The sequence below is a fragment of the Vanessa atalanta genome, chromosome 20 (genome assembly GCF_905147765.1).
Source record: "Vanessa atalanta chromosome 20, ilVanAtal1.2, whole genome shotgun sequence".
NCBI classification, from domain to species: domain Eukaryota; kingdom Metazoa; phylum Arthropoda; class Insecta; order Lepidoptera; family Nymphalidae; genus Vanessa; species Vanessa atalanta.
Genome location: NC_061890.1, coordinates 3,416,989 through 3,442,897, shown reverse-complemented (window position 1 = coordinate 3,442,897; position 25,909 = coordinate 3,416,989). Strand labels below are relative to the sequence as shown.

Sequence of the window (25,909 nt, the reverse complement as noted above, 5' to 3'; positions counted from 1 at the left end):
TCCTTTAGCAAGTATAATAAAATAAAATATACATTTTATTTATTTATACTTTACCGCGCTTTCAATTAGTAAAGTAAATGTATACTCATAAAACATATTCATCTGTAAGTATGCTTAGATCTTTTAACCTACTATACATATAAAGTTTCCTCTTGTGTGTATAAACCGATAATTTGAAATTACCCATCCGGAAAATACAATTTTTTTTCAATTTATGTAAGTTCTCAATATAAAAGTTGTATATAGACCTAGTAAGTACATTACCCAGTACATAATATACGATACTGCAACGGAATATGTAATTTATTTTTGTTTAATTTTTATGTATCACCGGAGTTACGCATTGAGGGCAGGCAGCGTGTGATTTCGAGGAATTTTTTTGTGATGTGTGAGTTTAATGTCAGTTGTGATGAACTCAATAAAGAGATTCTTAATGATACATTATGGAATATTTACAGATCTTATAATATTAATAATAATAAAACTTTATTGAAAAAACACAATGCTTACATAATAGATTAACATATGACACTATTAACCTTCTTAAACTTAACTTAAACTATTACAATGTTTTCCATTGGTTGAGGTGCATTATGGTTTTAGCAATTTTAAAATTTTGATTATCTTTCGACCCCACACTAGGAGACCTGTATCGTGGGGCATATATTAAAATAATAATCTGTATTTTTCCTGTGAAAAACATTCCCATATTTATATTTCTCTTGATTTTTCACCACACTTTTTTTTACCATATAAGTAAATGGGTGGGATTAACTATAATTGCTTTTTAAACATGACTTATTCAACAAATCAAATGAATTTTATATAAAATTAGTTGTCGTCCGCGGCTTCGATCGCGTTAGAGGATTCTTTTCATCCGCCTATGTCCTTCCTTGGATATCAAACTACCTTCAAAGCATTCATCAAATTTGTTTCTGTAGTTTGGCCGTGAATGAGAAACATCCGCACCAAGTTACTTTCGCATATATAATATTAGTATAGATATAATTGAAAATAGTCTAAATAATAAGTAAAAAAACAACAAATTATATCATTAAACGTTAACATACATATAAGTATATAAGTGATGTTTTAAACAATAGTGTTATTTTCTGTTAGCAAACCGCAAGTTGTGTTCTATCTGAATGTGAAGTCACCATTGACTTCAGTTCTATAGGTTACAGTGGTAACGCACAATGGGTTCATATCAACTCGATAACAAAACTTTGAAGCGTTAAAATACATGTGTCAATACTTTCCATTTAACATTTAAATTTTCAAGTTCACCTTCTATAAAACTAACGGTATTAGATATTGCTATGCAGCAATCAATATACACTGGCTCAATTCCAAACCTGAGATATTAATACTTCAGTAAATCCTAGTAACAACGTGAATTTCGATTGAATGGTCTACAAATATACATTTAAACCAATCGAAGAATTGAGATATTGTAATATATATATTAACTGGTGGGATTTGAAAATAAATCAGAAAGGTCATTTTTTAAGGAATGTGGTGTAGAATTTTGACGCTAATTATTATATACCAAAATTGTCCCGTAATGTGAGCCATATCCCGAATATCGGAAAGCCGAAAAATGACCAAAAATAAGACATGCCCCAGAAAGCAACGATAAATATAAGTAAGTAGTGACATACAGATAATTGTTTTAATAGCACTCTTTTTTTTAAAACAACCCAAAAGATACGTCAATTCCTGTTGATCTGACAAACCTAGAGAAGTAATCCATAAATGTAATAGTACCTATCTAATAATAGTAACTCTTAGCGTTCAAGGCGAATCACGACAGTATAAAGCATGTGATTTGATGAAATGTAATAAATATAATTAAAGTACCCAAAAAAGTTTTAAAAGCGAAAATAAAAGTGTAATTATTTGCTACTAAACAACGTAACGAGCATACTTATAAAAATACGGACATACCTACTCGTAACAATTAAAGCATTAAAAAGACGCACGAAGGTGTGTACGAGGCATCTAAAAATGCATCCATTCATGTAAGTGGGATAATTTTAGAATTTATTAAAAGTTTCTCATTTTTAACTATTTATTTATTTATACTTTATTGCACTCCAATTAATAATATATTTACGCAATAAATCATTTAATGTCCAAAGTTGTGTTAGGTGCAAGATGGGGCCACATCGCTAACAGCGCTCTCTTCCAGGAAACCATTCAAAGTCAAATTGCAGATGCTATTTTCATAGTGCAGAGGATCCATACAATATATACGTGGGAAGAGGCACAATTAAATAATTAAAAGAACAGTTACTTATAAATCAAAATACCACTTAATACTAACTACTACTTATTAACGAATCAATCAGGTTCCATTACCACGGAAGACGAAGTAACCGTCGTCTTGAAAGTTAGATGAGTTTTACAAATACATTGATAAAACGAATACCCAACATAAAAAAAAAAAAAACATTAGTAAACAAGGCATATTATTTGGTACAAGAGTATAATCTTTTGTAGGTGATAAAAGGCGTGAATGATTACTTATACTTAATTTTCATTTAAGACATATTACCTAACTAATATGATAAGTTTGGATGGTTATGTCACGCCAGAACGGCTGAACGGATCTGAATGGAATTTGGCCCAGAGATAGATTATGGTCTGGGAATACCCCCGGACCCTAACATGCGTGCTGCAACTATGTGTAAATGTAATTATGATTATAACGTTGATAAAAGAGTAACCACTTCCTTGCCAGTTCATCTCAGTTGAACCTAAATTCCGAAGATTGTTTGTAGTTGCTTACTTGAATAATAGTATAAAGTATCGTGATTTTGATTTTTAAATGAACAATATATTGTTTCTTGTGCATAATACTTTACTAGAAATAAAGTTTGCCCACATTTTACTTGGTGGTAGGACTTTGTGCAAGCCCGTCTGGGTAGGTACCACCCACTCATCAGATTTTCTACCGCCAAGCAGCAGTACTCAGTATTGTTGTGATCCAGTTTGAATTTTTAGCGAGCCAGTGTAACTACAGGCACAAGGGACATAACATCTTGGTTCCCAAGGTTGGTGGCGCATTGGTTATTTAAGGAATGGTTAATATTTCTTACAGCACCATTGTCTATGGGCGATGGCAACTACTTACCATCAGGTGGCCCATTTGCTCGTCCGCCTACCAATATCATAAAAAAAAAACAATAACTGATCGTTCTGTACTGTAATGATGATGTCCTCCTGACCGATTTCGTTCACACAGCCATTCTCAACGAAGAACTGCCAATTGCGCAAACACAGGTGCGCTCGTTATTTCCACCGTCTCATGAACCGGGTACGGCGATTTGTCAAACCGAAGACATTTCGGACGCATTCACACTATCAACTTCCAAACTTCAGATTACTTAGAATTTATTGACAGAAAACCCCATGGTATAATAGACCTATCCACTAGACCATCGAGGTACTTTTTTTATTATTTAATAATCAACATGTTACCACACACGATGTGCGATAGGTACATCGGATCTAATTAGAGACGTTTTCGTCATAAGGGCATCATACCCACCGGTTTGAGAGATTATGTCACGTCGGTTCATTGCCCGCTTGCAGTGTGTATACAAAGAGCAAATATTTTATTCTCGCTTTGTTTTGTAACATATATATACTGTATACTACGTATAATTACACTACGGGCAGTGTGTATAATCCCCAAGTCTAGTCATTGTACAAATAAAAAAGTTTTTTTTTTTGCCCCTCGACTTCACATATAACAAAAATTAAATTATTTTCGTAAATTCACGAGACCCACCGACAATAATAAATAACTAAGAAAATTTCAATCATTGTCTCAAAAGCGAAATGTACGCATTAACCTTGATTTTACAGTTTATTTTCGGTGCGCCTGCGCATGTATCGCAGCCAATATAGCGATATCAAAACCCTTAAAATTCATAATACTTAAATATAGTGAGTTTAGTTGTGGAGTAATATTATATATCTTTCTAGTAAATCGAGGTGAATTCAATTTTTATTTTCAGCCTAAAATAAATTACTAGAAACACTACGTATTTTAATACAATTTTGATTGTTATTGTTTTTAAATTAATGTTTCGAATCGCTATTCCCTTCCTTCGTACTGTACATAGTATTCATTCACCGTACACATTAACAGCCGGTAAATTTCCCACTGCTAGGTTAAGGCCCTTCTCCCTTTGAGGAGAAGATTTGGAGCATATTCCACTACGGGTTGGTGAAATACATATGTGGCAGAATTTCGTTGAAATTAGACACATCCAGGTTTCCTCACGATGTTTTGCTTCACCGCCGAGCTCGAGATGAATTATAAAGACAAATTAAGCACATGAAAATTCATTGGTGCTTGACTGGGTCTGAATCATCGGTTAAGATGCACGCTTTCTAACCACTGGGCCATCTCGGCTCATTATTCACAGTATGTCACGTGTTTATTTTAAAGCGACACCAAGTATGATAAACGTGTTTAATTAAAAAAAATCCCATAAAACCACTAGCAGACAATTAATTAAATTAATGGTCATTAACTATTGTTTACAATTACGAAACAGGTGGAACGCTTGAGTATATTTAACACTATAAACATAGCTTAACTTTTTATACACAATTTGCCCCTTCTAATCAAAGTGTTACGCAATTTCATTTTTAATTTGTTTTATTTTTAATGTTCTGTATTATCTAAGGAATTGTTTATTTTATGATTTTTTGTATAACATAATATATATACATTATAATAGTATTTACCGTAAAAAGGTACCACTTGTAAGCTATCCAAGTATCAATACTTTTATATTTGAAACGTTAAACAAAAGATGTATGTAGGTAAATTACAATTGTCATAGTCGATAATTTTATTTTCGATTATTTGAATATACATTGCAAACTTTCTTTCAATACAAGCTCAAACATACATATATGTATTAAAAAATCTATATAGATGACTTTATTTTACTTTGTGTAATATTCTACAGTCAAACAGTAATACTAATTATTATTGTGCTCGGATTCGCACATGTTAGCTGCCAGGATTGGGCCGCATTGGCAATGTAACGAAATGGTTAAAATTTCTTACAACAAAAAAGATATACTTTATACTAGTTATCGCTCGCGGCTTCGCTCGCGTCTTAGTGGTTGGTTGTCATGTGCTGGGCAAAAAAGTAGCCTATGTCCTTTCTTGGAGTTCATGTTTGCCTCATACCAAATTTCATCAAATTCGGTTCATTGGTTTGGCAGTGAAAGAGCGACAGACAGACAGACAGAGTTACTTTCACATTTATAATATTAGTATAGATAAAGTTCGCGAATACTGTTTTCACAAGGACGGTCTTATCTTCAGTTTTTTATTGACTATATAGTTTTTTATTTACTTTTTTAATTTAAAAAATGCGCTCTATCTGTTCGTATTTTCATAAAAAAAACCTGTCTTTAATCTTTTCCTGTGTGATGTTTCAAGGACATTCTTTCATGCGTCAGGATTTAATTTGTTCATATACTACACTTTCTTAACATATTTCCTAGTAAACTATTTACTAGTGAATGGGTATTGATCATCAACAATAATTAGGCTTATATTAGCTTATATAAAATTTACAATAAGGTTACATCTATAGGACGCCCTTCGTAACCGAGGTTGGAGGGCGTGCAAAAATCCTGAGCGCCATGCGTTTAGTTCTTCTTATATCCTTTTTGGGGAGAAGGGAAATCCCCATAACACTCTCCGTACCCGGTCGTTTGTTGTTGAGAAATTATATTAAACAAAAAAACAGCCACGAAGTTATCATCTTACAATTTAACTCGGGAGTTTCGTTTGATTACGATGTTATCCTTGAAAATATTTTATTTCCGAGAACAAAAGTTTAAATATACTAATATATTTTCAAAATTATGTACATAGTCAGTTAGTGTCAAAGAATTCAAATTTGATTCTCTATCTTTGTGCGTAAAAAACAAATCGTTTAGACGACGAAGTTCAATTAGCAATGGCTGTTGAGGACACGAGAGGCGACAACACGATTACGCAATCAAATCGCAATGACAATTGTCTTCATTTGTCAAATCCTAATACAGATAATTTACATTACATAAGACAGATATCATCATCATATAGAATTTTCCTATTCGTTTTGTTGTTGTAACAACATAAAGAATAACATTGTTTTAATAACTTAATGGAAAAGTACATTTTCTCATGCACTAATAACTACTGCACTTCCTGTTAACTGTATATAAGCGATTTTACGGCACCGCAGGTGATTAAAAATAAAAATGTGCCGATATCGCTAAAGTCGAAAGAATCAATAATTGTAATAAAGTGTAGTTCGATTTGAATACTGATTAAAGTTAGCAATGGTTAGCAAAGTTAGCAAACACTGAAAGTAACAACCACCTGCGTAGGAATTATCGTAGTTAACAGATGCACTCCCGAACGTCCACTGGAACGAGATCGGGACTCACGACTTAGTTTTCTTAGGCACGAGAGTGTGGACACTGGCAAATTTCTCGATCGTACGTAAAATACTCTTAACCAAGCCAGTGGACCAACGAGGTATATATTAAGTAAGACATTATATTACATACTAAATTCCACCAGAATAAAAGTCGCATACTAAATACAACATTTAAATATCATCTGGATCAGAAGAATGAATTACAATGATGGTGAATCATTTTCAGCAATCATATTTGTAACCATTTAAGGAACGGTCATAAGCTCAATGTGTTTCAAGCAATAAATTATATTTAAATTTATGAACGTTACCATTATTCATAAGTAGTAGACGATGTATGTATGTATGTGTGGTCTTCCTCTACACGTGTCTATAGCAAAAATCTAATTGTGTTAAAAAATTGAGTTGTTTAGCGTCCAGAAATGGTGTTTGCCTGAGAAATTTTTTGTATGATCATTCATAAATATAAACATTTTTTTACTTTTGATGTAGATCCTTGTCTTGCCGTATTATAGTAATATTATTTATTTATTTATTGCACTAACACTTAATACAAGATTTGCATGAATGCAACAGGCGGCGTATTATCGCTAAAACAGCGATCTCTTCCAGGCAACCTTTGGGCAGAGGACTGGTTGTAAAACTAATTAATAAATAATATTAAATATATATTTAGCATTAATAAATATTTATAAAATACCTAGTCGAAAATTTGATTGAGTTACGAATATGTCGCAAACGTTCTCAGTTAGTTCACAATAAAATGTCAATATTATTCATATTCACAATTCTATGCAGAACCGCAAACATACGAACGTAATATCAAACGGCTCGCTTTTCCTGTTTCTGATAACGCTGCTGTTGCGTTAGTCAAACTTTGTCCTTCATTTTTGGAACACAATATATTTACAAGCTGTTTATAATTATGATATTCCGTTTAGACTTAGAAAAGCAAAGACAGAGATTTACTTTGGTAAACAATATAGCGTTTTGCAAGTCAAAATGTAATGCTACCTACGTATTGCTGTGTTTCGGTTTGAAATGATGATGGATGATGGATGATGGCGCATGAGGAATGATTTGTATTTCTTACAACAGCTGGTTCATTTGGTAGTCCAACCTTACTGACATAAAAATAATTAAAAATAAACGTCCCATATTATCGTCGATGAGCCCAAAATGATATAATGTATATTATAAGTCAGTATCACTGTTCAGTAAGTATCCGAAACTCACCACAGAACACCATCTCGAAATGGCAGAAAATATGCAACATTGAATATAATTATTATAGCAATTTGCCCAGAAGATCGAAATTGCAAATTTCCACACGGTCATTAACCGTAACAATTTTAATTTTTTATTTATATATAATTAAGGCCTTCGTGGAAATAATTATTGTGTATATAAATGCTATATAAAGAAAAAAATATATATATAATACGAAAATTGAAAGGATTGAAGTCGACACGCATCAAAATAGCGTCTCGACGAAATTTGATTTTGAATATTTCACTGAGATATTATCTAACAGAAATAAAAAATACCGTATTCAGTAGGAAAGGTATGTATTTAATTACGCATTTTTGCAGTATGATGACGGCGCGTCGAATTCGTCATCTAACAATTTAAAATAACCCGTAAAAGTTAATTTAAATATGTAACATCAATTCACCAAGATTACATACAAATTAAATTCTGGTTAATGAACTTAAACCGAACTCGGTACAAAGGTGATATGAATTTAAACCTGTCTAAGTCAATGACTGCCGAAACAAGCAAGAATGTTACCAGTAGGGGTGTAAACTGAAGACTTACCAAAAGTTTTTTTACTTTTGGTAATTTGCTCAAAATATGGTAAATTTTCTGAGTTTTCTCAACTCCCAATTATGATATTTACGTATAAAAGCATCAACTTATTTTGATCGATTACATATATAGCTTATAACACTTTAATTAGATATTGCTTTCTTAACTTTTAAAATATTTAACTTATTTTACACCATTTATACCAAAGGCAAAAACAATATGGGGAGATAGAAAAAAATGTATTTAATTGCGAGTACACTATCGTACACGTGATAGAAATTGAACTTCTTAAGAAAAAAGAATACGATTGTAATGTTTTGTAAAGTTATTTAAACGTTGCACTCTTTTGCTCAGTGGAATCCGAATATATAGCTGTCTTTATCTTACTCTCTAAATCCTATATTTCTTCTATTTCCTTAAAAAATGTCATCTATTGGAATTCGAATTGCCACCTAAGAAATTTCCCATAAAAATAAAAATAAAAATTCAAGTATCAAAAATACAATATTTTTGTAGTTTGGCAACCCTACTTGGTGTTGCACCAAATAAAAATTTGAATTCCAAATGAGTCTTATTTCAAAACGAAAGTAAACATTTAGAATGCTCAATATTTTCTTAACAAAATGATCTATCTACATTGGTTATTATTAAAGAAATAGTTAAACTATTTCTGATACGAAAAAATGCTTGCACTCTTGCTAACTGTGGCGACTGTGGGCGGTGTGGCTAAGTCAGAAATCTTGACCAACCTAAAAATATTTTTATTGAAGTATACATTTCGTGACTTGAATATTATGATATAATATGATTTATTATTAGCGCCAGATTTGTTACATTTGCCTAACATGACATTAGCATATTGGAAATAATTTAATACACATACGTATAATATTTCTAGAAATTCGATAAAACGTATCCTAAGTCACGGATCTTCTTTAATACTTTTATATCACAATATATAATGACGATTCAAAAGTGCTTGTAATAGTCTAATTGAATAAAGTATATTTTGATATAAAATATAAAAACAAATTAAATAATTTTTAACATACATCCAAAACGTACAACAAATAAAAAACGACAAGAATATTAAATTACAATCACCTGTGGTAATTGCGTCTTTTGATGATGAAATAAAAACACAGCATTTTAAAACCATAAATACCTTTAATGCCTTGAATTTGACACTGCATATATATAAAAAAAAAAAAAAATAGTGCGACGGTAGATATCAAGTGTTGTGTTTCTACGATATCATCAAGACGCATTTGCCTCAGGTGACTATAAATAATTTCCAAAAAAAAAACACACTTCTCCGAGTGTTCCTGCTTCGTTTCCAGCTGTCTCTAAATAGATTTATTCATAGTAATTTATAATTTAGCGATCTATTCCTACACATCGCTGCAACACAAACAAGAGCGTCTGGATATGCTGACGCAAGACGGTCACGCCCCCGATCTTTATTTAACTGACCCCACAATACCATCACGTTACGTGCTGGCTGGTCTCGCCTTGGACTTCGGAACTGGGAATTTTTCAAGAACGGATTTCATATCATAAATTTCCCGACTGTATGCTTTTATTTTTATGGGTGATGGTCGAAAATAACTACGTCGAGTTTGATTTTATACAATTCAATTCTATTTTGTTTTTAAATATTATAACGCAACCTGCGACTGAATCTTACGATTATTATTGGTTAAATTAAAAATGATAAGTAAAGTATCAGCCTATAAATGTCAAAAAAGCCACTGCTTGGCTAAGGCTTCCTTTTCCTGTGAGAAGGTTTGGGACCTATTCCACAACTTTTTTTTTTATTCATATGTGGCAGGGAGGTTTCCTCACGGTGTTTTCTTATGGCGCATGAAAATTCAGTGGTTCTTGTCTGGGGTTGAACCGGCAATCGTTGGTTGAGTTGCACGCGTTCTTACCACTGGGCCATCTCGGCTCATTTTATTGTGTAGAGAAATAAAATGCTACTTATAAATAGAACCATATTACATTAAAAAAAACTTTGAATTTATAAAAAAAACTTATATTTTTAATATAAAAAGCATTTTCAGTTGAACGCTGCCTTAGTGCAAAACAGAGATATTAAACACCACGTCTCATCCATGGCTCATTTTTCCCTTAGATAGTCGGAATTCCGATTATTCAATTATCAGCTTACAAGTATTCTACCGAGAATAGGAGAAGACTGGCTGTGTTTTATACCGGAGACGCAACTGATATCCGATTACATTCAAATATTTTATTTAGCTATTATTAAATTTTAATAAGGTCACCTGAGTTAATTGACGAAATTATATCTTGATGATATGATAGTAAAACGACATTTTAAAACAATACATTATTATACACACATATACACTATTAATGTACATTAAATTAAAAGCCTGTAAATACTCCACAGCTTCTCCGGTATAAACATATGGTCGAATTTCATCTGACACAAGCATTCCTACGATGTTTTCCTTCATCACTGAGTAGGTATAAACACAACACGTGAAAACAATTGCCCGGGTTTGAACCCGAAATATACTAATACTACTATGTTAAATCTATACGATGTACACTAATGTCATAAAGAGGCAGGTAATTATAATTTAATAAATAAACGCTATAAGATAAATATAGAAACTTATTGTTTTAATGCTAAGCTCATTTTTCACCTTTTTTATGTAGAATAGGCACCCGACGCCGGGTCGCCAGTTACAATATAATTTTGTTAAATGTTTAATTTAAATACATTGTTCTCGACAAACATACATACAAGTATTTATAGTATAAACAGTTTACGATGCGACCCAGTCTGCATGTTAATTTAGAATGACATTTTAAAATAGTCGGTAGTACACTATTTGCTCCGTCATTATTCAACTATTAATATTGACCTTTGCTCTTAATTAAAAATCAATCAATGTAACCCAACGTACGTAGTCAACTATGAATATTAAAAACCAAAAATAAAAATCGACATTTTAAATATTAGACATTGTACAGGAAAATTAGATCTAAACTTTTACGTGTGGGAAACGAAACGTTTCATTTCCTCATCATAAAGTAAACATTAGTAAGCCACATTATAATTTCTCGTTTATATAATTACGCCTCATTTGAGCAATCTTAGGTTTTAGAGGATAATCACTTAAATCACTTCAAATTGTTAAGTTTGCGCTTCGAGATATGTTTTATAACTAAGCAAATCATTTGTTTTATTACGTTATTTACCGTACGACATTTTCTGCTTAGATATTTATATATTTAATGTATAAAAAACCAAGAGCCTGAGGAAATAAAATGTTTGTTTCGTAATTATGTCTTTGGTATAAGTTCATCCGACAATTTGAGTTGAGAGTAAATTTGCTTCGTGGGGATTTTTTTAAATAAATCAATCAGTGTTGTCATATCAAATAAAATATTCTATTATTATTAAATATAATCGAATAAAAGAAAAACGTCGCTTACGCTTTGCAATTTGAGTAATCGTTTTGGTAATATTACAAGTTGTTTGAAAATGACAAGAAACTTACTAACAAGAAACTTCGGAGTGTGAGGTTGGAATTTTAGTACTTAGTGCTGTCCAATACTGATTATTTTAAATAATCCCATTAAGTTGATTTTAAAATAATACCAATTTTAATAAAAAATCTTGAATATATTCAAGCAAGCTTGGGGGCTTGTTTTTACTATACTAATAATAACCTAAAAATCCCAAAACAAATAGTTTTGCGTGTAACACATTCTCAATTAAACTCATATCTTTTTAAAATCGTAAGTAATCAAAATATATTTGCGAAGTTATATTTTAAGAAACTTGTGTAAATAACGTAGGAGTCAACATAAATCCGCTTGTCATTTTACGTTAATCGCGCTGTCATAAAATAGCGCGGTAAACAAAACCATCGCATGCGTTTCCTGGTCTATGACGTCACTGAGGCCGTTACGTAGGCGACCACATTGTGTGTTGATGTCGCACGTGTCTCGTGATCGAATTTTTGTTTATTTATTCATCGGTTCAAATCCATATTTAAAATATATTTGTTAATATATATAGGCTGTTCCAATGGCAATATAAGTAGAAATAAACAAGCCTTAGATATATATATTTTAATATGCCATTTGCTCTTCTATATACACAAACAATACTTGATTAATATATATTGGTTTAAATGATTATTTGATAATTTGGTAATGGACAAAATTACCGATAAATACTTCCCGACATTCGACGCTTCGATTTTTAATGAATACCATAGATTTAGATTTTAATTCAAGTTTACTTAGCGGGCCCTACCCTGATGGGCTTTACGCAAGCCTTTATCTGGATCAAAATTTATCCGCATACCTTTCATACTCAAAAACTTCTATATTAAACACAAATATTTGTTATTTTCTTACCGGACGTATCACGGTGCTAATAAATATTTTTTTCTTTTAACTTTACATTAAATTTGTTTATTCCTCATTGATTATTTAAATCGCATGAAACTTGTAACACGGATTTCTAATTAAGTTTAATTGTTAATCCATTACAATGGCAGGAGTTGTTACATTAAACAACTTTAACCTTTTTTTTGTAATATGTGTTGGGTGTTATGTTAAGTGGTCCCACTTGCCCCACTGCCCAAAGTTATTGGCGCTCTAAGAAATTGTAATTATATTATATATACGAGTTAAGATGTTATGTACTTTGTTCCTGCAGTTTATACATACTTAGTTGGTATATATTATTAAAAAACCCGATTTTATTGACGAATTTCTATATCTTTATATATTTACTTGAAATTTATTTACTATGTCAATAACCTTAATTATTAAATCATTCAATAATCATTAATTGTTTATTTTATATATGTATGTAATTACGTCTCAAATCTGCAATACAAATAGTAATTTAATTACTTTGTTAATATAATAACAATAATGCGTTATGAGTTGTTAAATATAATATGGAAAAATAAGAACAGTGCAATACGTATATACACAAGTATATATATATAACATACTCGTATACTATATACTTGTCCACGGCCGGCTACACAAACGGTTATCAAATGGAATGGATGCAGTGAATTCGTTTTAAAATACATGTAAACAAGTGAACTTAAGCTCTAAAGCATTTGAACATCTGGTTATATTCAAATATGTTCTTGTGTGAAAATTATATATCGATACACATACACACATCCAGAGAAACAATGAAACTATAATAACTGTAACACGATGCATGTGTGTGTAAATTATTTAAAAAATAATCGAGTTCATAATATGGTAAACGAATAATTTATTCTATTGTTTATTATTGTTAATTTGTTATATATTCATTGGCATCGTCGCGTATATAAGACATAGTGAGTAGATATTTAATATCGATTAGCAATCTCGTTGGTTTAGAAGCTAGTTTATAATATAAAATTGTTTTAGTTTTAAAATTTGAAACTGTAAAAAATTTTCGGAAGACGTACAGAGTTTGGAACATGGAATTTTTTTTTTCAATGCATATTGGTACCCCAATCGCCCATAGACAATAGACAATGGCGCTGTAAGAAATATTAACTAATCCTTACATCGCCACTAGTCTGTAGTTACAACTGGCTCCCTCTTCAAACCGGAGCACAATAATACTGAGTACTGCTGTTTGGCGGTAGAATATCTGATGAGTGGATGGTACCTACCCAGACGGGCTTGAACAAAGTCCTACCACCAATTGTTAACTCCCGTTTCAGAATACTCGTAAAGCCGTTGCCCTCGCGGCTGATATCTCCGTCAGATTATAATTGAATGAATAGAGGACATATGTTAACGTACACACTTGTACACCTATGTGATTGGCTACCGTACCTAAATTGGTCAAAAGATCGACCTACACCCGCATCTGCTAAGCGTACTGAATAAATATAAGCTGATTGCTGATTGGTTAAATAGAAATCAACCCGGCATTGATTGCATATGAACTGTAAAATCTTATTTCAGTATACATCTTTTATTAAAAGAGTAAAGTGATTAGACTTTCCCCTTCCCTACTTAACGTCATTCAGAAATAAGTAGACATTTCCATTGGCACGCGTCACATCACTTAATTTGCATAGCACTTAAGACTGAATAGATAGTGAAGGTCGCGATTAACAAGATTTTTCTTAGAAGTGGATTAGACAAATGGGTCACCTGACCCAGTAGTAAAGACTACAGGCCAGGCTTTACTAGATAAAACTCAGTATCTGCTTATTCTACCGCCAAACAGCACGGTCGTTCATTGGATATGTAACTATTTTTATTAATAGGTGATAGATACTTACGACTAAAAGGCCCATTGTCCGTCTGCCTAATCATACCGTAAAAATAAACACAGAGTCAATGCAATCGAAATCCGAAGTATTTCGAATAGAGAATATTCTAGAAATCTTAACCTATTCTCAATGGGATTGGGTTTAAGAGAGAAATTGCAAGTCAAGTGGTGTTTATAGTTACTATGCAGCCTGAAAGTGTCGCTGTATGGCTTCTGACCCATCTGACGCGATCATGCTCATGCGTCATTATTCCTCTACTTTTAATATGTTTGTAAATTTTATGTTAAAACTAGCGACTCATCCCGGCTTCGCGCGGGTGCAATTTATTAATAAAATAACACTATGGAATAATTTAACTTTCTAACAGTGAAACAGTTTTATAATTGGATCATTAGTTCAGATTACTTCAATATACAGACAAACAAATCACAAATACGATCTTATAATATAAGTATATGTGTTATTTAATTTCAATGATATTAAATAGAGAAAAAATTATAATATTTGGGGATTTGAACCTCGATCATACTTTTTCATCCGACACGGCTGCATAGAGCTAGCCGTGGTTTCGATCTAACAGTCTCTTGGGCCGTTAAAACAGCTGTAATATATAGGTATGGTAGAGCACATTGTTATATTAATACCATTTGATGGAACAATAGGCTAGCGGGCATGCTTATAGGATTCGACTTGAGGAGTGCATGTACTCCGGCACGTAGATCTGGATTAGATTTATAAGCAGAACATTGTTTATAAATAAAAGTGTATGTTGAAAAAGCAACTCTTGTTTTACCTTAAGATCCGTCTGGGTACTCAGTCATCATATATTTAACCACCAAAAAGCAATACTTAACTACAGACACAGCATATAACATCTTAGTTCACAAGGTAGTGCATTGGTAAGACGAGGAATCATTAATATCACCGAACCAATGCCACTCACCGTCAGGCTCATTTGTCCTGCCATTTAGGTAAAAACAAAAATACATACGTAATTAAAGCTATGTATCTTCTTATTATATTCGACTATTAATGTTCAGAACTTATAAACATACATTGACATTAACTATGTTGATGTTTACGTCCTTATCTATATAAACTGATAAACTGCGAATATAAAACGTTGCATTAGCCTCATAGTATATCCAAATAGATAAATATTTATCAACAACATTATTATGAATGAATATATATCCATATTTTATACTCTTAACGTATTTTTATATCATCATTGACATACATCTCGTATTATGAACAACTAGATCTAACTACGCAACGAGGGATGGAGATAGCAATAGTGTTTATGTTCTGTTTCATTAGTATAATGGAGAGGAATATGTAAGGGGAAGTCACCCGATATAGAAAATCCGAACACCGATTATCAATTTCATAATGGGAATTAGATGATCGCCTCCAGGCTGATTCAAATAACGAAAATATATTTATTGTTATTGTATTTCAAGAATAGTTGTAACAAAACGAAATTTAAAAAAAAAAATCCCAATGAGTTTCTTTCGCCGGCTCTTCTCGGTGTTAAATTCCGAACCGGTGATAGATTTTAACTATCAATAAGCAAGTCTAACACTTCTATATTAAATAAAGATTTAAAAAAAAATAATGAGACCGAGGTATTATGATGTGTATAAGGCAAGACAGATAGCAAAATGGGTCGGATATGAGATCATATGGCTCGAAGAGAGAGAGAAAAGAAGAAAAATCACTCAATGTCCGCACCAAACAGATAGGATAATTGTTAGGGATTAATTGATATAACGAGCAATGCATCATAGAAGCGCGTTAACTCAGAACGCTCTAACGTTACGTAATAATAATTTTGTAAACATATAATATCAGTATCCCTCATTTAAAATTGTATAATACACGAAGTATTATAGAAATTTATTTTTTATTCTTATATCTTTAGTAACTAATTTATTATGGCTGTGTTAGACACATGCTAACTTTCATGGTAATCAGTAAAACGGCGTCAATCCAAATTTTCTATGCACAGTTAAACACAACAACTTTTAATTTTATTAGTCAAGTGCTTTCGATAGATTTGATTGGTTAGAAAAGAGAATCTGGTTAATTTTTAAGGGGGTGGTGGTTGATTACTTAAAAAGGGAATGAGGTTATCCTGTTTAGTGAATAATTTGAAAAACGCTAAATCATTAATGTAATAAGCTTTCAAATATGATTTACAAGTCTCTTATTCAATGAACTTTTAAAGTAACAATTTTTCTAGTAAATAATAAATATACATTTAACATTCGAAGATTTAGCTCATTCGTAACAAATGAGTTCTTATAGATTCACGTTAATACTATTATAATCAGATTGCCTGATAACATTATTATTATTATTTTGTATTCAATTTTATTTATAATACATAAACTATAATAACAGTATTTAAAACGGGATATTTACCATGTTTTTTATTTTCATTTGTTGGAGCTCGATATTTCGACATTATTTACGAATGTCTTGTTCACGAGACTCGATATATCGAGCTCCAACAAATAAAAATAAAAAACATGGTAAATATCACGTTTTAAATAATGTTAGTAATAAAAATAACCATGTTAATTTAATATCTTATAAACTATAATGTTTGCACAACATAGACAAAAATTATATCATATTGCTGATTTGCTATAAAATAATTTTATATTAATCCTCTCTCCTCAACTCTTAACTCTCTTGATTAAAAACAAATTAATCAAAACTAATTACCAAGATTAAAAGCTCCCACACATGCCACCTTTAAAGTACTCTTATCTAGTATTTAATTGCATTATACAAACTTTGTTATATGTATGCATACTTCATTTTTGAGTCATCAAAATTTTAAATTGATAATATGCATTATAATATCAGAATAAAGGAAATTATTTAATCTCCCTGTTTATCAATGATTAAGCCACTGATCTAAACATAGCGAAACCTATGGGGACAAGAAAAACATATTTTTAATGGATGGAGTCAATAACAAGAGTCTATAACTCATATCTGGCATGTCTCAAAACACAATTTTTTTGCTTATCTTAGTAAGTTTTTCCTGCATTTCTTTAGGTTGTTTAGTACAAAATGCTTTAAAAGCATTCCTATATATTTAGTTTATATATATATACTAAATAAGTCATCACTTCTAATTCTAATTACAATACAAAGTTAGGTTAAGTCTCTTGTCTATTACTTGCATAATATTCATAACAAACAAGGAAACTGGTTTTAGTTATAATAGTTTGTAAACAGCAAACTCATTAAAATAACTTTATGGCTTTTAGCAAGTTATAATAATCGTTGCTATAAAGTATATTTTTTAATATTATTGAAATTCATTTTATGTCATACAAAAGATCTTAGTATTTGAAAGCCAGTTTAATTCCCCTGTTAGACTATGGATGTGCTATTTTTACACAAATGTTATGCTTGTCTGAAGAAAATTCTCATATTACATTTATGCACTAAGGACTTAACATCTTAACTTCCAAGGTTAGTGGTTCGTTGGCTAAGTAAGGAATGATTAATATTTTATAAAGCACCAGTGTCTTTGGGGTGACCATTTACTATGAGATAGATCATTTGCTCATTCATTTACCTTATTTTATATTATAAAAAAAATATATATATAACTGGCATCACCATACTCGCTTATTCACCTATACTTGGATACGAAATTACCAATAACTTTATGGTTAATTTATTTTAAACTGAAAAATTTGCTTAAATTAACTTTGTGGCTATGATAAATGTATTTTTTTGTTTAAAAATTAATTTTATATTCATACATATAAATTTTATTTACAATTCTGAAAAAGTAACCTTTATCTTGCACTTATATTTTTCCTTTTGAGTAATAATTAAGCAACTTAAAATGAAATTTATATGTAGTAAAATATATTCAAATAACTAATAACACCCACTGTTTCTCTCCCGTTTTAGAAATGGGTCATTAGGTATAAAAAGTAGCATCCTCCCTTGTAGTTCAAGCTTGCTTAATACCAAAACTTCTACAAATTTGGCTCAGTGGTTTGGCAATGAAAGAGCAACAGACAGACAGTAAAGTATAATATACCATGCATTGTTACTGATATACAAATTAGCCCATGTTATACAATCTATATTTTTTCGTAAAATGTGTGTTATAAATGGAAATAAATTAATGAAAAGGCGTCTCAATCTTTTTATTTCTTTTTAATGTTGATTATGTAAAATTCCACTACAATAATAGTTAATGCAAATTTCCCATTAATAATGAATCAATGTAATTGATTATTGTATACGCTATTGAGATTATATTATTGCTAAACAATTATAAACACCTGTTCTTAATCATGCTATATTTGATATTTACATTTTACAAAGGTATAAGAAAATGTAAATCTGATTTCAGGTTCAAACCCAGGCATGCACCGCTCCATTTTCATGTGCTTGATGATGTTGCCAATTTTTTTTATCTAGGAGCTACTGACAAGCTTTTGTTTTATCAATAAAAAATATTTTCCTCAAATTTCCAATAATGATTCAAGTCATATTCTATTGAGTTGAGATTAGTATTTAGTAGTTTGGGTTTATTTGCGAGATTTTATGGAAATATATCATTTATGGTAGAAATATGGTCCTGATCACTATGATAGTGCTTTACTAGGGTTAAATAAAAAATTTATAAAAATTATGTCAGTTGGATGCTTTTTTAATTTAATTATTTGATATCATACTAACAGTTTTCCTTTTTTCTCATACAAATTAGTATAGACGTGTAGATTAACAATGAGCAATTATAGTCTACAATAAAATTCCATACTATGTATTTAAAAGATGTATCCTATTTGAAAGAAAGGAGCAGATAAGCTATTTTTAATATCCATATACGCTAGTGGAGTTTATTTGTGTGCATATTTGTAGTGGAGGCAATATTGTGATCATTAATAAACTAAATACTCAATAATAATATAGGTTATGTCAACAAACACAACTACGTCTATTATTGACATCCTTGCCGATTATTATTCATGTTTTTAACTATATATACACAGAAATCAACAAAACAAGCATTACAAAGTTAAAAGATACTCTGTAACGTGTCTGCTATAAGGAGGTGCTATATTACTAAACTGTTCTTTTTTTTAAAACCACAGAGTATAATTGACTAAAGAGGTTAAACTTAGTTATCAGAACCATTTAAATATAGAATTCGTATCATTCTAAATTCTGATATTGTTCTTACCTTCTGTCTCCGATTTAGTGTCATGCTTCGACATCTTGAAAGAAAGACTATTCAATACACTTTTCGTTCACGAACATAAGGTGTTTTATAAATCATTAATTTCAAGCTAATAATAACAATATTTTGTTAATTAATTTAAGTTTTAACCCGGCGGTGCACTGTTTATCTTTACTTTTCGACATTGACGTTTGTTGATTTGACACAAATGAACACAGATCACATCACAAGTGTCCGTAAACGTTTCTGTTCATGCAGTTTTTTTATACTAAGTGTGAAAATATAATTATGTTCATTGTATATTCATTCGCATATTTTTATTCAGTAAAGGCTAAGCTCTTGTTATTTTTAACAAATAATAAAAATATATTGTTTCTTGTTTCAGATGCAATTGAGGATGAAATAGACAAGGAGGGAAAATCTAAATAAATTGTGAAGCAAATAATTACTAACAATGTCCACTACCGCCGAAAATGGTGTCGTCGACGACACACAGTAATAATCCTTATTAAATTTTATTTTGGAAGTTTTATTTGCATATATTGTATTCTTTACTTATTTACGTGTTTTGATAACAATGAACTAATGTTTATATAATATCAATTAATATTTTTTTTAGAGGCACCACATATTATTTTTCGAAAGGACGTTCAAGCGCAACGCTATGGCAAAGGATCAGCTTATTCTTCTCCATTTACTGGAAAGCTATTATAGTAGTTCTTACTCCACTGCTTTTATTGCCGGTACCAATCGCAAATTCGGGTTCAGAATCAGCTAAAGTAAGTATAAAGTATTGGTAATAATGTATAAAAAAAACATGACATTAATTTTAAACGGTCAAAGAAACATTTAAAAAGAAAACATTGTTCTGTGACCTCTCAGTGTGAAGAGCACGTGGATCTGAAGCATGATAGGTGGCTCAAATCCTAGCAAATATGTACTATCCAAGCACGAATTACCTGCTTCCATTTTTTTTATTTGTCATGTATAGAAGCGTTAATAGCATCTTTCGTCTTATTATTTAAATTATTGTATTGCTTTGCAGGCCTACAAATGTATGTATGTAGTCTTGATAATGGCTATTTATTGGGTACTTGAGCTATTACCTCTACCCGTGACATCAATGCTGCCCATCGTTCTGTTCCCTACCATGGGTATCCTGGATTCTGACAAAACCTGTGCAGCGTATATGAAGGAGACCAATATGATGTTTATGGGTGGTCTTATGATAGCAGCTGGGGTTCAGCATTCGAAACTGCCGAAAAGGGTCGCTTTATGGACTGTGCAAGTCGTTGGGTGCTCACATAGACGGTAATTATATGAATATAATATTATCAGTTACTCTAAAATATAAACGATTGCATAATAAGCGGTATTAGGTATATTAGGAACAGCTGGTTTCTATTTAGGAAAGCAATACTGAGATTTTATCTTAATTTTTGATTATTCGTATCGTGTTCGATAATGAAGGCAAAAATGAGATCAAGGATTATCAACTTTAGTGATTTCAGCTTCTCTTCATATGTAGATCCGAGCTGGCGTTGTGATTTTCTTAATAGAAAAATCCTATGACTTTTAATTGCCGAATCGAAATTCAAATTTTGTATCTCCCTTATAATCTACTGGCTTAACCATGAGTGTAGCAATGAGGCAATATGATATTATTTAATATGTCTTTACACATATATATGATACGGTTGTCTCTTGTTCTAGTTATACTTCAACCTTACTCGACTTGATTCTATGTATAATGGATATTGGTATACAATACTGTACTTGCATTGCTTCTGGTTTACAGCCTCAACTTGGGACTTACATTCGTCACGATGTTCATCTCTATGTGGGTGTCGAACGCTGCCGCCACTACCATGATGGTACCCATCGTCGAAGCCATTCTTGAAGTATTTGAACAGGTAAGGGAATACATCCGATTTAATTATCTTTATAGAACATTGTTTCATGAACTCAAAGCAGGACGATATAATTATTAATTTAAATCAGTTGGATTTAAAATATGTTATAATGAGCCGAAATGGTCTAGTCGACAAAATAAGTGGATGTTAAAATAAGTTCGCTAGACTTGTAATCTTGGTAATTACCACTTATTTTTCTAGTTTTCAATATTGCTTAATATTTATTATTTTTCCTGGAGGAAGAGAACTTAGTCCGGCTGTCGGATACTAAGACTGTTGCGTTACTTTTACTTTAAGAAGATAAAAGCGTGACTAAAATTTGTGATCAGGAGGACATAATAAATAAGTATTTAATATTAATAAGTACTTCTTCTTTTGCAGCAAGGACTTGGCGATGTGTATGTGAACAAAAAGAAAACACTTCCAGAAAACGGAAAGGAAATAAAAGCGATTCAAGACAAAAGTACAGAGGAAGAGTAAGTAGTCATCAACATTAAAAATAATTCAGTGGAAATTAACATAAGTATATGAACTGTTCCATTGGGATGGACGCTCTATGACATTGTCAAAGTATATCGAAAATGATAGTTCTCGGGCCAAGTAACGTTAGCAATTATATTCTAAAAGTTAATTATCCAAACTCTGGCATACCCAAACTCATGGTTTTAATATATCATCTTTATGTGGGTATTATTGAATGTTTGTACGTTTACTGAAATATTTGTTTTGATTGATCGACTTTTCAATATTATACCTCTCTGTCCACTCTTTATGAATCTAATATCTAAAATAATCGGACAATATAAAATATCCAAAAGTAATGGTCTAATAAATCACCTGCAAAAGTTTCCACTAACAAAAACTTCTCGCGAGCATCGACGCGAGTTTGGCGCTGCGGCTGCTGGCGGGCGGGTCGTATGTTGCTTAGTATCATTCCTTTTATTTCGTTTTCAGAGCTCCAATACCAAGCGACATTACCATTTGCTACTACCTGAGTATAGCGTATGCATCAACCCTGGGAGGTTGCGGAACCCTCGTCGGAACTGCTACCAACTCCGCCTTCAAGGGGATCTTTGATTCGTATGTATAAATTATTAATAGTACCGAAAATTAGAGGTTGAACAATCAATTCTATTTTGATTCCATGATTCATTCAGATCTTCAATTTGAATATTTTCAATGTTTAATTAAGCCAATATACAGATATTCCCCAAAATATATTATAAAAAAAATAATTAAGTATTTTTATGATATACTACCTCTTGTCGAGCCATCAGGCTTCTAACAATACAATTTTATCTGTTGCAGAGAGTTCCCGGAAGTGTCCGGTTCTGTGGACTTCTTCTGGTTCATGGCGTACAGTACTCCGCCCATGCTGCTCATGCAGATACTGGTCTGGGTGTCTTTGCAGGTGACCTACATGGGACTGTTCCGGTGAGTACATTATGCATATATACATACATATAAAACATAAAAGAGAGAATGCTATATTTATTATCCGAAAAGACTCGTTGATTATGTGCACAATTTATTAATTGTCATGGCCATTGGTAAACGGCTTAGTAGTTGATGAGCTGCAGTGCCATTTAAGGGCAAGTTACAACAAAGCGAATAAAATAAACATGAAGTTAGTATTGTGAGAAACTTGAGATATTGGGTCTTTATGTTTTAGAGTAAACAGCACTTTTTTTGTTACTTTTTTGTTACTTTTGCCTTTAATTCAGCGTTGAGGAGCACACCTTCGTGTGTGAATAAACCTGTAAGTTATGTTTAAAATATTGTCATCAGGCCGAATAGTGAAGCTGCGAAGAGAGTGAACAGGGCGTCTTCTGGATCTTTCAACACCATGAAAATCATCAAGGAACAGTACAAGGGCTTGGGTCCTGTTACTTTCCACGAAAAGGTATGTTATATGACAATATTGTCAGATAATAGATGCCGCCTTAATGGCTATTGTACGTTACATCTCTTAGAATTCATGAACGTCTGTATAAAGATTGCGCCTACGTCTTGGGCATTAGGTTCTTTGTTTGGCAACCCATTGGCAATTTCAGTTAGAACTTATAGTTCTGACAGTCAGGCCAAGTCTGACTACAAGATTTTGGTTTTTTTTTTTGTTGTCATGTCTTTTAGATTCTAAATTATTTTAGGTACCTTAAATAAGGCACTGACCATCTGATCATCATTTGTATGTCCGTCGTCATTCATCTAATCTATCCTTTAGAATAAATATATAACAAATTAAAAAAAAAACCGTAAATATTCCATATATTAAAGTTTTTATATGAAAAATAAAGTCAATAAAATTGTTGATACAAAAGTTTATAAGAAATATTCCAATAGATTTTGATTAACAATCTCATTAAGTAGAGATGGCCTTTGCACAGCTGTTGGGCTTTTACTGGCCGGCCACCTGATGTTAAGTGGTCACCAGCGCCCATAGACATTGGCACTGCTATAAATATTAATCACCCCTTACTTCGCCAATGCGCCACCTTAGGAACTAAGATGTTGTGTCCCTTGTGCCTGTAGTTACACTGACTTACTCACCTTTCAAACCGAAACATAACAATACCAATATTGCTGCTTGGCGACCGAATATCTGATAAGTAGATGGTACCTCCATAGTCGAGCTTGCACAAAGCCCCACCACGAAGTTATCTTACGTATTTACATAATACTTTATATGAATATTTGTATATGTGAATATTTGTATGTTTACACATTTTAAGTGAAGGCTTTTTTGTGTTATAGGCTTCGGGATCATTGTTCCTGTTCGCAGTGTTCTTGTACATCTTCAGGAAGCCAGGGTTTATGCCTGGATGGGCTGACGCTATCACTACCATGTAAGTTGCTTTTGCCAACTTGCTTGAAACTGGTTTAGTTCTCGTATAATATCGTATAGTAATATGAGATAATGAAAAATATAATTAATGATTATGACGTAGCATTACTTAACATTGATCCTGATATAAAATTTTCATTTTTATGATTGTTCACCAACATTTCGTAACGCAGGAAAGTGAAGGATGGTGTGGTATCGATGTTTATCGTCGTGCTGATGTTCATCATACCCATGTCGGTTGACTTCATGAAGTTCTTCTCTTCAACTGCGTCCTGTAAGTATATTCTACTCGTTTGAATAAATAAACTCAAAAACTACCCTACTGCGTATAAGATATTATGGATCAGGCGTGTCTGCGCAAAAAAAAAAGGCATTATGTTATAGAAATCTCAAGTATTTTCACGATGAGACCGCATTAGCGCTGGCGCATTTCGGGGTACGAGTATGTAATGGCAATGTAATTATCACAAAACACAATATATTTTTGACCTCGACACATATTGTGCAAAGAAAAAAATTTTGAAAAGGTTTTTGTTGAGACCTTTTAAGTATTTACCTTACCTGTCGCAGAAGATCCCAATCTTCCATAACACTACATATTAACAATGGTATTTCATGAGGTCAAATATTAATATCATTGTAAATTTTAAACTATGGGTGCAACTTCAATAACTGTTTTTTTGTTTATAATATCTATGTTCATAGACGAAGAGTTATCTATGTCGAAGCCTTCCACCGGAATTGTGACCTGGAACATCTTGAAGGAGAAGATACCATGGGGTCTGCTTTTCCTGCTGGGTAAGTTTTATTTTTATGAACTGCTATTTCTTATAGACAACTTTTATCATGATTCACCATCAAGATTGAAAATTAAAAATCTAGATAGTTCAAATCCATATACATACAACTACAGACTACAAATATTATTTATTCTCGCACTTCTATACTTTTCGCTTTATTTCCAGGTGGTGGATTCGCACTCGCTGAAGGCAGCAAGGCTACAGGATTATCGTCAATGATCGGATCGTCACTGAACGGTTTGCATGGCTTGCCGCCGTCTCTGGTTCTGCTGGTCGTGGTGCTGGTCACGCAGTTCATCACCGAGTTTACCTCCAACGTTGCCATCGCTAATCTAATTCTACCGGTGCTGGCTAACATGGTACGTCGTGTGTTTTTTGTTGCCTATATACAAGCATCTATTATTAATACGTCGAATTCTTGGGCACCAAACTAAAAAAAAGCTAAATACATATATTGGTCTCAATAATTGTCTATAGTAAATGTTTATTCATGTCTATGTATCGATGTCAATGTTCGATACACTTGTCGTGCTTAAACTTTTTACAAAGTGACATTTT

General features: G+C 32.0%; 2 protein-coding genes across 4 annotated transcripts in view; one reads left to right on the top strand and one right to left on the bottom strand.

Annotated features, from left to right (window-relative positions):
- LOC125071646 (GPI transamidase component PIG-S) overlaps positions 1-19,982 on the bottom strand; it is a 52,475-nt gene extending 32,493 nt beyond the window's left edge. Inside the window, exon 1 of the mRNA XM_047681949.1 lies at positions 19,797-19,982. Within this exon, the coding sequence (XP_047537905.1) occupies positions 19,797-19,830 (34 nt within the window). The 5' untranslated portion in view covers positions 19,831-19,982. The remainder of the gene's footprint in view (positions 1-19,796) is intronic.
- LOC125071645 (protein I'm not dead yet) overlaps positions 1-25,909 on the top strand; it is a 38,452-nt gene that overhangs the window by 11,467 nt on the left and 1,076 nt on the right. The window contains exons 1-13 of one of the 3 annotated variants that reach the window (XM_047681948.1): positions 19,644-19,667; positions 20,179-20,288; positions 20,413-20,572; positions 20,839-21,104; positions 21,592-21,706; positions 22,088-22,182; positions 22,661-22,786; positions 23,015-23,140; positions 23,495-23,609; positions 24,461-24,552; positions 24,725-24,825; positions 25,257-25,349; positions 25,517-25,710. In XM_047681948.1, the coding sequence (XP_047537904.1) occupies positions 20,248-20,288; positions 20,413-20,572; positions 20,839-21,104; positions 21,592-21,706; positions 22,088-22,182; positions 22,661-22,786; positions 23,015-23,140; positions 23,495-23,609; positions 24,461-24,552; positions 24,725-24,825; positions 25,257-25,349; positions 25,517-25,710 (1,524 nt within the window). In that variant the 5' untranslated portion in view covers positions 19,644-19,667; positions 20,179-20,247. Of the gene's footprint in view, positions 1-19,643; positions 19,668-19,762; positions 19,877-20,178; positions 20,289-20,412; positions 20,573-20,838; positions 21,105-21,591; positions 21,707-22,087; positions 22,183-22,660; positions 22,787-23,014; positions 23,141-23,494; positions 23,610-24,460; positions 24,553-24,724; positions 24,826-25,256; positions 25,350-25,516; positions 25,711-25,909 lie in introns of those variants that run through there. The other 2 variants (XM_047681947.1, XM_047681945.1) reach the window with 2 other exon arrangements.